Source organism: Rattus norvegicus, chromosome 5 (assembly GCF_021556685.1).
Source record: "Rattus norvegicus strain SHRSP/BbbUtx chromosome 5, alternate assembly SHRSP_T2T, whole genome shotgun sequence".
Taxonomy (NCBI): Eukaryota; Metazoa; Chordata; class Mammalia; order Rodentia; family Muridae; genus Rattus; species Rattus norvegicus.
The window spans coordinates 172,084,146-172,101,961 of NC_141538.1; the positions used below are offsets into that span (position 1 = coordinate 172,084,146).

The window sequence follows — 17,816 nt, forward strand, 5'->3', positions numbered from 1 at the left end:
CTGTTTGGGGCTGAGGATGTGTGGAAAGCACACAGGTGACTCACTGCAGTTGGGACTCCACAGCAGTAAGCACTCAAGAGCAGAGACAGCCTTAGAACTAAGAATACCTGTATGTGACCAATGGACATACATGGTCCTGCTACCACCCATCCATGCAGTGGTAGCAAGCATCAGGGTGAGTAGGAAGCACCCTACTAAAAACCACAATGCCTACACTCTGACCCCATGGCACCTCTCCTCTTACACAGGTAAGAGAGGGGGAAATCGGTCCCTTCAGTTCCATCAAAGTGCCCATCATCTTCACTCCCATTATCCCAGGAGAAGTGCAAAACAAGTTCAAGGTCGTGTTTAAGGATCCACAGAGTCCGACGGTGAGTACCCTGTGCTACCTGGTGTGACTGATCTCCACAGCTACACCAGACAGCTGCTTTTGGTGATGTGAGGTTTTCACTTGCCCTTGTTTAAATCTTTAGTGGGTGGCACAGATGGCTGACATCTCAGCTAATAACGCGCAGGAGCACATGAGTGTTCAGATGCTCAACTGTACAAACTACTTTGCTTTTTTCTCCTTTCTCTCCTTCCTTCCACCTCTCTTTTTAAAATATTTATATCACTGGAGATAAAACTCAGAACCTTGAGCAAGCGCTCTGCCAATGAGCCTCACCTCAGGCTCTAGTCCGTACTCTTGTTTGCAAGTTTTCCATGTATTTGGTGTACACGCCTGTGAATGAGTGTTCATACATATGGTCACACATGTGTGTACAAATGTGATGCATGTTTGTTTACAGAGGCCAGAGGTTGATATTGGGCCTCTTTCTTGATTACTATCTACTTTACATTCTGAGGCGAGGTCTCTCACTTACACCAGAGCACACTGATGCAGTTAGCCTCGACAGTAAGCTTACTCATGAGATTTCTTACCTTCTGCATCCTGGGATTATTGGAGAGTCCACTGTGCCCACTGGGCTTTTCTGTGAGTGCTAGGAACCCAAACTCTGGCCTGATGCTTACACAGCCAGTGCCTTCACCTGCTGAGCTGTTTGTCCAGCTCCCCTAACCCCCTGCACTTAATAATTAGAAATGTGTTTCTTAATTTACAATCTTATAGATTTACTAAATTATAATAAGAGAAGATGATCACTTGGTTAATGTGGAAACCCTAAGGATAGGTAAAGAAGAAATCCCAGGGGCTGGAGAGGTGGCTCACTGGCTAAAAGCACTGACTGTTCTTGTAGAAGACCCAGGTTTGATTCCCAGCTGGGAATCAAACTCCCCACATGGTGGTTCACAACCATCTGTAACTCCACTTCCAGAGTATCTGACGCCCTCTTCTGGCCTCCATAGGCACTGCATGCACATTGGTGTACCGACAAACATGAAGGAAACACACCCATACACATTAAATAAAGATGGATAATTAACCCAGACAGTGGTGGCCCACATTTGGGAAGCAGACGCAGATCTCTGTGAATTTGCGGCCAGCCTGACCTACAAAGTGAGTCCAGGACAGCCAGGATTACACAGAGAAACCTATCTGGAGGAAAAAAAAATCATGGAAACTCAACAACTCTACATCGAATGACCTCTGGGTCAAGTCAGTAAGAAAGAAACTAAAGACTGCACAACATGTGCAAACCCATGGGACACAATGAAAGTGACGCCAAGTGGAAAGTTCGCAGCACTGAGTGCCTTCATAATGAACCTGGAGAGATCTCATACCAGCAACTTAACCATGCACCTGAACCACCGGAGGAGTAGACGCAGGAAACAATCCCACTGAGGGCTGAATTCAAAGACAGCAACACAAAGATTCAATGAAACGTAGAGCTGGTTCTTTGAGAAAATCCACAAGATAGACAAACCCTTACCCAAACCATCCAAAAGACAGAGGGACAGTATCCAAATTAACAAAACCAGAACTGAAAAGGGATACATAACAACAGACCAAGGAAATCCAGAGAATCATCAGTCTTACTTCAAAAACCTGTGCTACACAAAACTGGAAAACCTAAAAGAAATGGATAACTTTCTCAATAGATACCATTTACCAGCGTTGAATCAGATAAACAATTAAATAGACGGATGGCCCCTAAGGAAGTAGTTAAAACCCCTAAGGAAGGTCGTTAAAACTCTCCCATTCAAGGGGCTGGGAATTTAGCTCAGTGGTAAAGCGCTTACCTAAGAAGCGCAAGGCCCTGGGTTCGGTCCCCAGCTCCGAAAAAAAAGAACCAAAAAAAAAAACCTCTCCCATTCAAAAAGAACCCAGAGCTAGACTTTCAAAGAGCTAATGCCAATTTTCCTCAAATTATTCCACAAAGTAGAAACAGAAGAAACATTGACAAATTTATTTTATGAGGCCACAGTCACCCTAATACCCAAATCACACAGAGATACAACAAAGAAAGAGAATTACAGACCAATTTCCTTCACAAACATTGATGTAAAAATAAAATGCTCACAGACCGAATCCAACAGCACACCGAGATAATCATCCACCATGATGGAGTAGGCTTCACCCCAGAGATTCAGAGATGGTTCAACATACAACATTGTATGAACACAATCTACCATATAAACAAACAAACGAAAGAAAGACCACACAATCACCTTACTGGATGCAGAAAAGGCCATTGACATATCCAATACCCCTACATGATAAAAGTCCTGGAGAGATGAGGGACACAGGGGACATGCCTAGACACAATAAAGCAAGCTGATAGCCAACATCAAATTAAATGGAGAGAAACTCAAAGAAAAACAAAAATTCCACTAAAACCAGGAAGACGAGGCTGTCCATCCTCTCCAAATCTATCCAATATGGCACTTGAAGTTCTTGCTAAAGCTATAAAAAAAAAACAAAACAAACAAACAAAAAAAAAAAACAAATAACTAGGGCTGGAGAGGTGGCTCAGAGGTTAAGAGCACTGACTGCTCTTCCAGAGGTCCTGAGTTCAATTCCCAGCAACCATCTGTAATGGGATTGGATGCCCTCTTCTAGTGTGTCTGAAGACAGCTACAGTATACTCATATTCATGAATGAACAAATTTAAAAAAAAATAACTGAAGTTGATCAAGGAGATACAAATTGGATAGGAAGTAGTCAAAGTATCACAGTTCACAGATGGTCTGACCCCAAAAATTCTACCAGAGAACTCCTACAGCTGATAAACACTTTCAACAAAGTGGCTGGATACACAATTAACTCAAAAAAAAAAAATCAGTAGCCCTGTTATATACAAATGACAAACGGGCTGAGAAAGAAATCAGGGAAACAACACCCTTCACAATAGCTACGAACAATCTAAAATATCTTACGGTGACTCTAACCAGACAAATGAAGGACCTGTATGACAAAAAGTTCAAATTTTTTAAGATTTATTTACTTAATGTATACTGTAGCTGTCTTCAGTCACACCAGAAGAGAGCACTGGATCCCATTACTGATGGTTGTGAGCCACCATGTGGTTACTGGGAATTGAACTCGGGACCTCTAGGAAGAGCAGTCAGTGCTCTTAACTGCTTGAGCCATCTCTCCAGTCCCTCAAATCTTTGAAGAAAGAAATTGAAGATGATATCAAAAAGTGGAAAGATCTCCATGCGCATGGATCTATAAGATTAACGTAGTAAAAATGCAATCTACAGATTCAATGCAATCCCCATCAAAACCCCAACACAATTCTTTACAGACCTTGAGCATAATGTCATATGGAGTTTAAAAAAAAAGTCATGAAATTTGCAGGCAAAACTTGCAGGCAAATGGCTATAGCTAGAAAGAAATCATCCTGAGTGAGGTAACCCAGACCTAGAAAGACTGTCGGCGTCTGCACCGACAGGGTAACGAGAATCAGGCGAAAGCCTGTGGGATTATAGAAACATACACACACAGGTTATTCGTGTCAAGCCAGAAGAGGAAGGGCCTCCTGTAACTTTATTCACCAAACTATATACCCCAAGTACACCAGGTAGAAAATATTTGGGAAGCACAGTGGGAAACCCTGGCTCCAGACCGACTATGTGACCTGAATAAACTAGGGAAATATCCAGGAAGACCAGCCTAAATCTTAAAGACAAAGACCGAGAAGACGAAAGGCAGGAAAAGAATTGACCACCACTCAGGTGTGTGGTACCAGGCCAGACTGCTCCTTTGTTAGGAACAAAAGGCTTCCACATGCATCAGCAGGGCTCAGCAGGGGTCAAACCCTGCTGGAGACCCAGAAGGGTCTTGTTCGGGCTGAAAGCATTCCTTGATTGTAATCTTCTTGTGCCGTAAATTCATAAGAGAGGCTTTTGTCCAACAATCTCAAGACTTTATGGCAGTCATCTTAACTGTGGCCATACAGTCACAAAGCGGCCAGGCCCAAATCCAATACTGCTCCCTACAAAAGACAAACATAGTATTCACTCATAAGTAGATATTAGCCATCAAGGATAATCATGCTATAATCATGATACAATTCACAGACCTAGAGAGGACAGGTAACAAAGAGCATTCGGAGAGATGCATAGATCTCCCTGGGAAGGGAAAAATAGAATAATGGATTCCAGGGGTGGACTAGGGATGGGTGGGGATGGGAACAGGAGGAATCAGGTCACGCGGTGGAGGAAGAGGGATGACCGGAGCTGGGGAACATTTCAGCCCAGGTAGTTAACCTAGTGCAATGGAAACTCTTGGAATCTATGAGGGTGATGGGGGATACAGAGCCTGAATCCTGTCTCCTGTAACCAAACAAGGCTTCCAGGAAAGGGATTGAGACACCGACCCAGCCACAAAACCTTCAACCTACAATTTGTCTCGCCTACAAGATGTGCTGGGGTAAAATTCATGGGAGTGGCCAACAATGCCTTGTCCAACTTGAGACTCACACCACAAAAGGGAGCCCACGCCTGGCACTGCCTGGAGGGCCAGGAACAAGAGGCTGGCTAGCCCAGAGACCTAGAATAGAACTGAACACGGGCAATTGTAGCAGGCAGAAGGGTCAAGGACACCACAAAGATGTGCCTCTGACTCCTTTGCCTGCTTTTCTTCCCACCGACTTGCCTCGTCCAGCCTTGATGTGAGGACGTGTGCCTCATCTTATTGTAGCTTGTTATGCCATGTTTGGTTGATATCCCTGGGGAGGTCTGCTGGTTTCTGAAGAGAAACCAAAGAGGAGTCGATCTTGGGGAGAGACTGGGAGGAGAGGAGGGAGGGGAAACTGCAGTCAGGAAGTGATATGTGAGAGAAGAATAAATTTTAGAAAAGAAACAGACGAACCATTCTCTGAAATGGAGCAACAGGACAACTCAAAGAATGGTTTGGACAATCCCTCTTGCCGAGTGTAGATGGTTGCCTACAGAGAGGCAGAGGCAAAGTCTCTACCAGGTCCTACTGCCTCGCCTCTGAGTTGCACCTGCCTTTCACCTGTACACAGCAGGCGGTGGGGAATGGTGACTAAGGCACCTGCACATTAGCTGGACTTAGTGAGCCTGCCCCAGCCAGGAAGACATGCTAACAGTATCAAAGCCCATCATCCCACCAGTCTGATGTATAGTTTACATATGTTCTCCTGTGGGGAGAGACCTCTACTGCTGGCCAGGGTCTCCTGCCCAAAAGAATGAGTTTTGTCAGGGTGTCAGGTCCCAAAAACGGTGACCTGCCTTTTTTTTTAGTATTAAAAGTGTTTAAAGTTTTCTCTGTTAGCAGAGGCAAGGCTTATCCAGAAATGACGAGTAGCTGCAAGAAAGGTGTGTCTGCTTTGAAGCTGAAAACAAACTTAGTAACAGGGTCACTTCCCTCCTGTCCCTCCCATGAATCTGTCTTCCTTCCTGTTTATGTTTTTACATGTCTTGCTGTCAAGATCATAGAACAGCTTTACTGGTTGGGACATGAGGGAGTACACGCTTCAGTTAGAGTTACGATTTCACCCCAAACAAACACCATTTGTCACTCCATTTTGTGGTCATTTTCTTTAGTTCGTTCTCTCTCTCTCTCTCTCTCTCTCTCTCTCTCTCTCGCTTTTTGTTTGTTTGTTTGGGGGTGGGTAACTCATATAAAGGGAAAAGGACCCAGGTATTAGCCCCTGTCCCTGGCTTCCTTCATTCTTTTAACTCTCCATTGACAGAGTCCACACTGCCAGCTTCACACCCTACCCACCCTGTCCCAAGTTTGTACCCTGAACCACTCCAGTATTCCCTGCCCCCAGGGATTGAGGACCAATCCCTCTCAGTGACAAAGTAGGTAACAGTCTTATCTGAGAACTCTGGATGCTCCAAATAAAAATGCAGTATTTACTGGATGTGCCTCAACAATTCCACTAAGAACAATAAAAAAGACTGTCTTGAAGATCCAAAAATGTAAAATATCAAAATAGTAGAAATAAATTAGATAGCTCACAAGGAGGATGAGGACGGAGGAGGACAAAGACAAGAGAAGGATCCATCCTAGCTGGACCACCTACGAACTGTGACTTCCCTTGCTTTTTGAGACTACTAGAACTTCCTTTTTTGTCATTCTTGTCTGTCCTCCAGATCTAAGCTACCCACATGCCCCATAGGACCTAGTCTCTGCTGTAATAGGCTTACACTGACCCCTTAGCATCTCAGCCAGCCTGTGCAGGCTCCTGCCCCCCTGCAGAACCGTGTCCCTGGAATGTTTTTTGACTTTGTCTCTGATCCAGAAATAGATAGCATTTTTTTGGCCACCCCGTGGCCTCAGACTTGATAATTGGAACATTTTAAACGGCACAAGCCCTTTAGCCTATGCAAAAGGAAACCTCTTACCCACTAACTCCCACACCAACTTACCCTATCGATGGTCTAAAAGGCACAGTCCTCTATCCCAGGCTGAGTCCTTTAGTCATGTAGATTTTCAGAGGTCTCTATTAACCAAATAGTATCAGGACACAATAGTACCTACCCAGTGGACTTCACTCTGATGCCAAGCTCCCTTTAGTTCCAAGTTCTGCCATCCCTTCAGGCTACCACCCACTCACTTTACTCAACCAGTCAGACCCAGTGAGCCCCAGTGGGGAGAACCAGCAGGCAAAAACTCAGCAAAGTCACCACTACTTTCCCAGATCCCTGCACGATGGCTGGATTTTGTAGCTTGCAGTCTGTGTTATCTCTGCCAGTCTTACACACAACGCACACCCCTCTCTGTATGGTGTGTTATTTTCCAATCGAGGATTTGCGTTGTTTTGTTTGTAGTGCTGGCGGTCAAACAGGCGGCTTTGAACAAACTAGGCAAGCTGCATCCCCAACCCAAGGTTTCAAGCCATTTAGAATCTTGTTAGATTTTAAATTGGATGAGAAGTCCGTGGCCATTCAGTATTGAGTTACATGTTTTATGTTTATAATTGCTGATAACGGAAGACACTCTAAGATGGGCATTGGTGGCACACGCCTTTAATCCAAGCACTCAGGAAGGTGGCAGAGGCAGGTAGATCCCTGTAAATTCCAGGACAACCAGAGCTACACAGAGAAACCCCGTCTTGAAAAACAATAAGCAAACAATAGACATTTTAGGATGATAATGTCCTATAGGAGGTAGCTGTAATTTCAGATTTGAGTGAGTGAGTTTGTTAGGGACATGGCAGGCAGAAGTAACAACCAGAAGCAGAAAGCATTACATCAGTCTTACTGTCAAGCAGAAACTTACAGGGAGACACTAGAGTCACTGGTGAACAAAGACTGTCCCAGACAGGACATCTCCTCCTGGGTGAGACTTTCAGTTAGTCCCGCCATGGACATTCTTGTTGTTTTGTTTTTGCTTTGGATGTCAGGGTTTCTCTGTGTAGCCCCGGCTGTCCAGGAAACTCGCCCTAGAGACCAGGCTGGCCTCCAACTCAGAGATCCACCTGCCTCTGCCTCCCGAGTGCTAGGATCAAAAGGTGTGCGCCACCACCGCCCAGCATCACCACAGACATTTCTATACCACAGGATAGCTGAGCATTTCACTGTGGGAAGATTGATGGGAATTATTTATCTGTCAGCTGTCCACACTCAAACGATTTACTCTCTTGTTGTCAAGGACATGCTATTTTCAACATTGGACTGTTTCTCCTGTCTACCATTCTCCTTCTTGCAGGGTAGGGGTGAGGGGCAGCCCATCCCTGAACAAGGGGTCTTAGAGGATACTGTAAGATAAGCTTGTCTGGATCTGAAGTGAGCAGAGGCCAACCGCATCCAGAGCTATCTTCCCGGTCTGTTGTACTTTGACATTTTCACACACGTGTACAACATGTCTTTATCACACCCAGCCTCAGTTCTCTCCTCCACGTTACCTAAAGATCCTCTTTCGCCTCTTTCAAAATTTCCTGTATGTCCTCTTTTTACAGTCATTAATAATTAATTCTTCTAACACTGAATCAAAGAAAGGCGAATGCCTCATCTGGCAGTTACCCACTGCCATGGTCATGTGGTCTAAGTATCTTCTAAGTATCTATATTTACATAATGTATACATCTGTGCTGATCCCAACCTCGGTCAGAAAAGCTTCTGACTGCAGTGGGCAGTTAATGAAGAACCATGGAGCTGTTTGAAATGCCATCAGTAAGGGGCTGACTGCTCAGCTGTGGTGGGATCATTGACGTCAGCTCCCAGTCTGCCTTCCCTGGACATGATGTTTCCGTGTGCAGTCATTTGTTCTTTTGCTTGGAAGATTCATCCAGAGAGACACCCTGCTCTCTCTCCAAGACTCTCTGCCTCAACACGGTGCCCCAGTTGATTTCTGATGGATTTTCGTGGTCATGGTGGTAGGGGTGACAGGGCTTCTCTCTGTAGTCTTGGCTGACTTGGAACTCACAATTCAGACCACAAAGGCCTCAGATTTACAAATATCTGCCTGCCTCTGCCTCCCAAGTAAGGGATTAAAGATGTGCAGCATCGCACCCCAAATCCGCTGAAGATTTTGAGCACCAAATTTGATGTTTTACCACCATCTAACTATGGACCGATCTGGCTTGCTATACACTTAACAGATCTCATTCACTGTTATAGATTATCTTCTGTCAGTATTTGGGGTTACTAGGATGACTGAACAAAGAAAGAAACGCAGGATGATTCAGCCTCCTCAGCAGCCCGGGGATCAGCCTCTGCAGGACCGAACCCCAACCCCACTGCAGTACACAAAGATGCTCCCAGCAAGTCAATTTCCACACACCAAATCCTCTTATCTGATCCAGGAGTTGTCTGAAGGAATCATTACCTAAAAAACTCTTAGCCACAGAAGAGAGACTTCCTGATCTGCCAAGTACATCTCCTCTGGGACTACGTTATTCAGAGAAGCTGTGGATCCTTCAAAAGGAACCCCCATAAAACCTCAGATACAGACACTGAGTATTTACAGAAGGCTACTTCAAAGCCAAGAAGCCATCACTCTGGAATTCGTGCCATACACAATGGCTCTGCAAAAATTATGCGGCAATTCTCTGGATCCCGTAGAAAAGGATAATCACATGGAAAAAAAATCACAAAACCCTTTAGCACACGCCACGCTCAATTATCAACCTCATGCTTGTAATTCAGTAAGTTGCAAAAATTCAAGCCATGAAACTTTTTGCTGAGTACGGTGTTAACGCTCATTGCAGACTCCTACACGGCAATTTAAACATATGTTCTACCTCAGTTATATTTCAGAGCCACTGGAACTGCCATAGATGTGCCAGTCTGGGTGCCAAGGGCCACAGTGGACCTGAAGATCTGCATGTATGACCGACTCTACCAGGACTCCATCACTGTCCACACGAGGTGAGCCCCACGGTGGCCAGGAGTGCCGTGCCTAGAGCTGGCTAAACACAGATGGCAGAGGACTAGGCAGCTGACTAGGCTGTGAACCTTAAAGAAAGTAATCCTAACTCTCCAGGAGATCCCAGTGTTGTCCAGTCATTGTAGAGGAACAGATCTGAAGACAGAGGAAGGGACCACAAGCTATGGAATGCCAGAATCTAAAGAGGGTTAGGGGGGTCCCCTGCAATCTCCACAAGGAACCAGTCCTACCTCATCTTGACCTTTAGTCTGGCTAGTCCCCCTTTGGCCTCTGTCCTCTGAGATGCTCACACTGGTTCTATCATTACAAATACCTTAATGAGTCGAGGGATTAAACACACAGAGTCACCCGTGACCTCTTGCAGATCAAAAGCAGCTCTGCGCCTGAAGTTTGAAGTCTGTAAGGAGCTGAGAGGCCACATAGAGCTATTGCCAGAAACTGGCTACATCCAGGCCCAGTCCACCTACTCAGTACAGCTCAAGTTCCTGCCTCGGTGAGAACTAGGAAAGCCCTGGAGCATGATGGGAGGGAGCAGGACCAGAGCATGATGGGAGGAGGGGGCGGGGCCAGTGGGTGCTTTGTGCTGGTCACGGCACCCGGGACCTGACTCTGCCAAGATAAGAATACCCTGACCCGTCTCTGCTCCCAAACCCCATGGGAGAGAGACCTCACCGCCTGATCAGGTGGGCACTCCTGAGGCTGCAGAGCGGAGGAGACCACCAACACTGCCCACCCCTGCCCACATCCCTGGCCCAAGAGGCAACTGTATAAGGCCTCTGGGTTCCCGTAGGGGAGGGCCCAGGAGCGGCAGGACCCCTGTGCCTGAGACACCGCCGGAACCTGAAGGAAACAGACCGGATAAACAGTTCTCTGCACCCAAATCCCGTGGGAGGGAGAGCTAAACCTTCAGAGAGGCAGACACGCCTGGGAAACCAGAAGAGACTGCACTCTGCGCACATCCAGACGCCAGAGGAAAACACCAAACGTCATCTGGAACCCTGGTGCACGGAGGCTCCCGGAAAGAGCGGCGTAGATCTTCCCGGTTGCTGCCGCCGCGGAGAGGACTTAGGCAGTACCCCACGAGCAAACTTGAGCCTTGGAACCACAGGTAGGACCAACTTTTCCCCTGCAAGAAACCTGCCTGGTGAACTCAAGACACAGGCCCACAGGAACAGCTGAAGACCTGTAGAGAGGAAAAACTACACGCCCGAAAGCAGAACACTCTGTCCCCATAACTGGCTGAAAGAAAACAGGAAAACAGGTCTACAGCACTCCTGACACACAGGCTTATAGGACAGTCTAGCCACGGTCAGAAATAGCAGAACAAAGTAACACTAGAGATAATCTGATGGCGAGAGGCAAGCGCAGGAACCCAAGCAACAGAAACCAAGACTACATGGCATCATCGGAGCCCAATTCTCCCACCAAAATAAACATGGAATATCCAAACACACCAGAAAAGCAAGATCTAGTTTCAAAATCGTATTTGATCATGATGCTGGAGGACTTCAAGAAAGACGTAGAGAACTCCCTTAGAGAACAAGTAGAAGCCTACAGAGAGGAATTGCAAAAATGCCTGAAAGAATTCCAGGAAAACATAAATAAACAAGTAGAAACCCATAGAGAGGAGACACAAAAATCCCTGAAAGAATTCCAGGAAAACACAATCAAACAGTTGAAGGAATTAAAAATGGAAATAGAAGCAATCAAGAAAGAACACATGGAAACAACCCTGGGCATAGAAAATCAAAAGAAAAGACAAGGAGCTGTAGATACAAGCTTCACCAACAGAATATAAGAGATGGAAGAGAGAATCTCGGGAGCAGAAGATTCCATAGAAATCATTGACTCAACTGTCAAAGATAATGTAAAGCAGAAAAAGCTACTGGTCCAAAACATACAGGAAATCCAGGACTCAATGAGAAGACCAAACCTAAGGATAATAGGTATAGAAGAGAGTGAAGACTCCCAGCTCAAAGGACCAGTAAATATCTTCAACAAAATCATAGAAGAAAACTTCCCTAACCTAAAAAAAGAGATACCCATAGGCATACAAGAAGCCTACAGAACTCCAAATAGATTGGACCAGAAAAGAAACACCTCCCGTCACATAATAGTCAAAACACCAAACGCACAAAATAAAGAAAGAATATTAAAAGCAGTAAGGGAAAAAGGTCAAGTAACATATAAAGGCAGACCTATCAGAATCACACCAGACTTTTCGCCAGAAACTATGAAGGCCAGAAGATCCTGGACAGATGTCATACAGACCCTAAGAGAACACAAATGCCAGCCCAGGTTACTGTATCCTGCAAAACTCTCAATTAACATAGATAGAGAAACCAAGATATTCCATGACAAAACCAAATTTATACAATATCTTTCTACAAATCCAGCACTACAAAGGATAATAAAGGGTAAAGCCCAACATAAGGAGGCAAGCTATACCCTAGAAGAAGCAAGAAACTAATCATCTTGGCAACGAAACAAAGAGAAGAAAAGCACACAAACATAACCTCACATCCAAATATGAATATAACAGGAAGCAATAATCACTATTCCTTAATATCTCTCAACATCAATGGCCTCAACTCCCCAATAAAAAGACATAGATTAACAAACTGGATACGCAATGAGGACCCTGCATTCTGCTGCCTACAGGAAACACACCTCAGAGACAAAGACAGACACTACCTCAGAGTGAAAGGCTGGAAAACAACTTTCCAAGAAAATGGTCAGAAGAAGCAAGCTGGAGTAGCCATTCTAATATCAAATAAAATCAATTTTCAATTAAAAGTCATCAAAAAAGATAAGGAAGGACACTTCATATTCATCAAAGGAAAAATCCACCAAGATGAACTCTCAATCCTCATCTTCGGTTGGTTTATATACAAGTGTGCAATTTCTAGGCTTGAAAGTAAAATGATGCTATCTGGTGCTGGATAGAGGAGCCTTATTTTTTACTATGGCAGCTTGCTATTTTTGTAACATGGTGATTTGGTTGAACACAATAAAGTACAGTAGTAACTGAAAAAAAAAAAAAAAAGAATACCCTGACCCTCCACGCACGGTCCTACCCTGGTTTCTGCTGGAATACACCCTGCTCTTTGGAGATCTTTCTCTCTTCCTGCGGCTCCATGAGGCCCTGCATCTAGCTGAAGCGAACACTTGAAGCTTGTTTCCTTACCTCTGTCACAACTCTCCATAAGGCGTTTCTGTCTCCCGGTTCTCCCTGCATCCCACTTCTTGGTTCTTACCCTTGGGATACCTGCACAGCCGGTGTCCATGCCATTTTGCTATGTGGTATGTCCTTTCCTTTGGCTTCTGCCTTTCCTCAGATGGACTTCAACTTTTCTGGTGCTTTGGCAACCCAGAGTCCTGTTTTTCACATTGGTTGCTCTGTTGCCCTAAGTGACCCCTGGTTCCTGCCACTGAGCCTGTTTCCCGGGACTAAGATATAGATCCTAGGCTATCAACAGAGTTTGGACCAGAGAAGTAAGTGTAGCAGGCTGTGGAGCTGGGCGACCAAGGGCGATCTGCTGCCAGGCGGCACTCACAGGGTACTGAAGAGGAACTGAAGCTTTTTAAAGTCTGAGCTGCTTCTTGGACATTCTTGCAGACTGCCCATCATGGTAAAAGGGGACATTTTTTCCTCTGTATTTTTTTTTTATATTTCTATAATGACACTAATTCTTTTTATAGTCAAAAAATTAAACTTTTCAAGACAGAGTCATAACGGAGTACCTCAGGCTGCCTGGCTTACATTATGGTCTTCTGGCCTATTACAGGTGTATACAACCAAACACTTCATGTTTCCGTACTGGGGTTCGAACCCAGGGCCGTGTGCTCTACCTCCCACTGAGGCATATACCAGTCCCATGAGCAACCTGCTCTTAAATAATTCTGAAAGGGAATTTTAGGATTCCTTCAAATAATAGATGCCCTACCAGTTTATCGATTTTTGTCATTAAAACTTTTATTTTGGACTAAAGAGATGGCTTGCCTGGTGACCTGAGTTCACGTACCAGAATCCACAATAGAGGAGAGATCAAACTCTTGCCAGTTAACCCCTGACCTTGACACACAGTGATACACAAGTTCCCCCTCAAAATAAAACCATAGAATTCTAATTTCATTGTAGAATTAGAACTGTACATATTTATGAGATAAAATATGATGTCTTAATACACTCAGGGAATAGAGAGGAATGGGAAATATGGCATAATTAAACTAAGCTCTTTCTCTTTTTTGGTACTTGTCTGAGACGGGATCTCACTATGGAGACCAGGTTGGTCTCAGACACAAAGAGAGTAACCTGCATCTTCCACTAAAGTGCCGGAATCAAGGCATGTGCCACTACATCTGGCTAAGCCAAGCTAATTATTTTTTAATTTTTTTAATTGAAAATAGATTCTCCTCTCATACAATATATCCCAACCACAGTTTGCCCTCCCTCCATTCCTCCCAGATCCCCTCCACCTCCCTCTCCCCCAGATCTCCCTCCATTTCCTTTCAGAAAAGATAAGTCTCCAAAAGATGGCAGCCAAACAGGCCAACACAAGACACAATAAGACAAGGCAAAAGGCCCTCATATTCAGGCTGGAAGAGGCAACCCAACAGCAGGGAAGGAGTCTCAAGAAGAGGCAAAGGAGTCAGAGATAGAGATGTACCCACTCCACCGTTAGGAGTCCCACAGGAGCACCAAACTAAGCCATAACACAACAGAGGGCCTGATGCAGACCCCTGCAGGCCTTGTGCTTGCCCTTTCATTCTGCTTGGCCCATGAGAGTCCTGCTTGGCCAACTTGGTGGGCAAGACATTTCGTTTTCAAAGTTAGTATATGAAGGAATGAGTGTCCTAATGTTGATTCACACATCCGTCATTATACATATGTATTGTGTATGTGTGTGGTGTGTGTGTGTGTGTGTGTGTGTGTGTGTGTGATGTGTGTGTGATGTGTGTGTAGGTGTGTGTGGATGATGTGTGTGTAGGTGTGTGTGTGATGTGTGTGTGGTGTGTGTGTGGTGTGTGTGTGTGTGATGTGTGTGTTTGGTGTGTGTGGTGTGTGTGGTGTGTGTGTGTGGTGTGTGTGGGGGGGTGTGGTGTGTGTGGTGTGGGGGGGTGTGGTGTGTGTGTGGTGTGTGTGATGTGTGGGGGGGTGTGGTGTGTGTGTGTGCATTTTCTTATTCGCCCTTGCCCTTCGATTTTAGAACAGTTTTTATTGTAGAAAGTATAAAGAGGAAAAGTACATTCAAGTGGGTTCTACCTCTTGCAGACAATCCCTCCCAGAAGATGCAAGGAAGTATTTCGACCCTGCCAGTCGAGTTCTGGAGGCTCCAATGACAATTCGGGTAGCTGACCAGGTCTGTACAGGACACTCTCTGGGACTGTCTCCAGGGCAGCGAAACCCCACACCCTCAATGACAATATCTACGCACACAGAACCCCACCTTCAGAACCCATTCTCATTTTCCAGCGGATGATGGCCAGTGGCCTCGCAGGCAACTTTGCCGTCTATCCACACAATCCCTACATAGTATGAAACAGAGGAGGCATGCGTGGGCCAGCAAGGGGCCCCTCTTATTCTGGTCCAAGCAAGCTGATTCAAATGCTTCGCTCACATATACACACAAAAAACATGCCGGCATAATTGAACATGGATACACACATGAATGCACCACACACACACACACACACACACACACAGAGAGAGAGAGAGAGAGAGAGAGAGAGAGAGAGAGAGAGAGAGAGAGATACACATGTTACCCTTATCACCAGGGCTCCACATACGTGTGCTTACAGGCAATCCATGCACACATAGCCCCATGCACGCACTGCCACAGCTGGTCCTTTACACTGCTGCCAGCCCCTCCTTTAATCTCCGTCATGGATCTCTGGCTCAGATGCTCATTCACCAGATAACACTGGGGAGTGGGCTGCTTGAGGAAGTCCCGTTCCAGAAATAGTATGGCGTTGGGCAGCCTTTATTACCTGGGGGCTTTTGCATAAATCTTCCCGTGGCTGGGAATGTTCTTTGCCTTCTGAACCTCAGATCAAACCAGTGAGGTTCACTGTCCAGGCCATCGTCACCACCTCAGACTTGGAAATCAACCCCTCAGAGATAAACTTTGGCTACTGTACCATCTACGAGGCTATCCGGACAGAGATCCGCCTCAGCAACCTCTCCCTGCTGCCCCAGGAGTTTGGGTTCGTTGGACTTCCCAAGGTACCTGCTCTGGTCAGCCCTGGCGATAAGGGGTGAGACGTAACAGCTGCTCTCCAGGCTCAGGTATCCGAAACCCTGCTGTCCTCCATACCTCCCAGCTGACCCTCTGCTTGTTCAGGACGGAAAGGCCCCTCCCTGACCTCGAATTCTTTGTCTGTAAGGTACACCCAAAAAGCTGCAGCCTCTCTCTCTCTCCCTTCCTGCCTTCTAAGACTTAACCTGACCAAGGCCCACAGGACAGTCTAAAAGGATGCCCAGGCCTGGCTGCCATCAGCCTAAGGAGCTAGGCTGTCCCTCTACCCATTCCCACACACTCAGCTCACTTTGCCCTTACACTCAGTTAGGCTGAGCACTCACGCATACACACGCGCATACACACCTCTCATACCCTCCATGTGTGCTCCAAAACTAGCATGTTCACATCTCCCTTCCCCTGCACAGGGCACATCGTTTCCAACCAGCTACTCTACCATGCACGGCTTTCATTCTTGTTCTAATGCATTCCCATTTTGCAGTATATAGACATCCAGCCCAATGATGGGTTTGGGACGATCTTGCCACTGGAAACTTTGCGACTCGATTTGATCTTCCAGCCCATCAAGGCCAGGGAATACAAATTTGAGTTGATCTGCAAATCTGAGATAAACCGGTAAGCCTGCTAGACAAGAGGGGGCATGTGACCCTCCTCTCCTCAGATTTTGCTAGGCTGACCTTCGGGCCGGAATCGACAGCTCTGGTGGCAAATAGGAGCCCAGGACCCAGGAAGAGATAGGTTTTGGGTTTCCATGACCGTTTACTTTGTACCAGCTTTGTCCTTGCATGTGAGGAGATAAGGAAATGATGATAAGCTAAACCTGAGTGTTGTAAACATGAGCGTGTGTGTGTGTGTGTGTGTGTGTGTGTGTGTGTGTGTGTGCACGTGCGCATGTACATTCTGAAAAGTATCTTGGTATAAGTATTCGCCCATTATTCACTGTCAGTATGTTGGCCTTTGTAAGTTGGTATCTTTGGCATAGCTTGGTGGAGTTTTCGCTTCACATGCTTGAAGCCCACATGAAGCCGTTCTGTTAATAAGTGACTATAATACCAGCACGTGGGAGGCAGAGGCGGGACAGTAAAAGTGAAGGTCATCTTTGGCCATGTAATGTGATTGGGGCCAGTTTGGGTTACAAAACAAAACAAAACTGTCTCAAAACAAACAAAAAAATTGTTTTACGATTTAAGAGGAGTCAAAGAGATGGGTCAGCAGTTAAAAGCACTCACTGCCTTTTGGAGAGAACCCCAGTTCAGTTCCCAGCACCCATATGGTGGCTCACAATCATCTGTAACTCCAGTTCTAGGAAATCATGCCTTCTCTGGCTTCATCAGACTCCTGTACGCACATGACACACATAAACTCACACAGTTGAACATGTACACACACATACACACATGTTTGTTTGTTTGTTTGGTTGGTTGGTTGGTTGGTTGGTTGGTTTTTGAGGCAGGGTTTCTCTGTGTAGCCCTGGGCTGTCCAGGAACTCGCTCTGTAGACCAGGCTGGCTTTGAACTCGGAGATCCACCTGCCTCTGCTGGGATTAAAGGCATGTGCCACCACTGCCCTGCCACACTTTAAATTTTAATTTAAAGATTTGAGGGGCTGGGGATTTAGCTCAGTGGTAGAGCGCTTACCTAGGAAGCGCAAGGCCCTGGGTTCGGTCCCCAGCTCCGAAAAAAAGAACCAAAAAAAAAAAAAGATTTGAGCCAGGTGTAATGAAGCACGCCTTTAATTCCAGCCCTCAGCAAGCAGATCTCTGTGAATCGGAGACCATCCTGGTCTATATAGTGAATTCCTGGCCAGCCAAG

The 17,816-nt window shown here is 45.8% G+C and overlaps 1 protein-coding gene across 10 annotated transcripts in view; it reads left to right on the forward strand.

Annotated features, from left to right (window-relative positions):
• Cfap74 (cilia and flagella associated protein 74) overlaps positions 1 to 17,816 on the forward strand; it is a 65,966-nt gene that overhangs the window by 37,912 nt on the left and 10,238 nt on the right. For 5 of the 10 annotated variants that reach the window (NM_001431304.1, XM_087659944.1, XM_087659947.1 and 2 more), the window contains 6 exon segments: positions 249 to 371; positions 9,605 to 9,726; positions 10,110 to 10,238; positions 15,021 to 15,108; positions 15,798 to 15,971; positions 16,487 to 16,620. In NM_001431304.1, coding sequence (NP_001418233.1) covers positions 249 to 371; positions 9,605 to 9,726; positions 10,110 to 10,238; positions 15,021 to 15,108; positions 15,798 to 15,971; positions 16,487 to 16,620 — 770 coding nt within the window. 10 annotated transcript variants of the gene reach the window in all.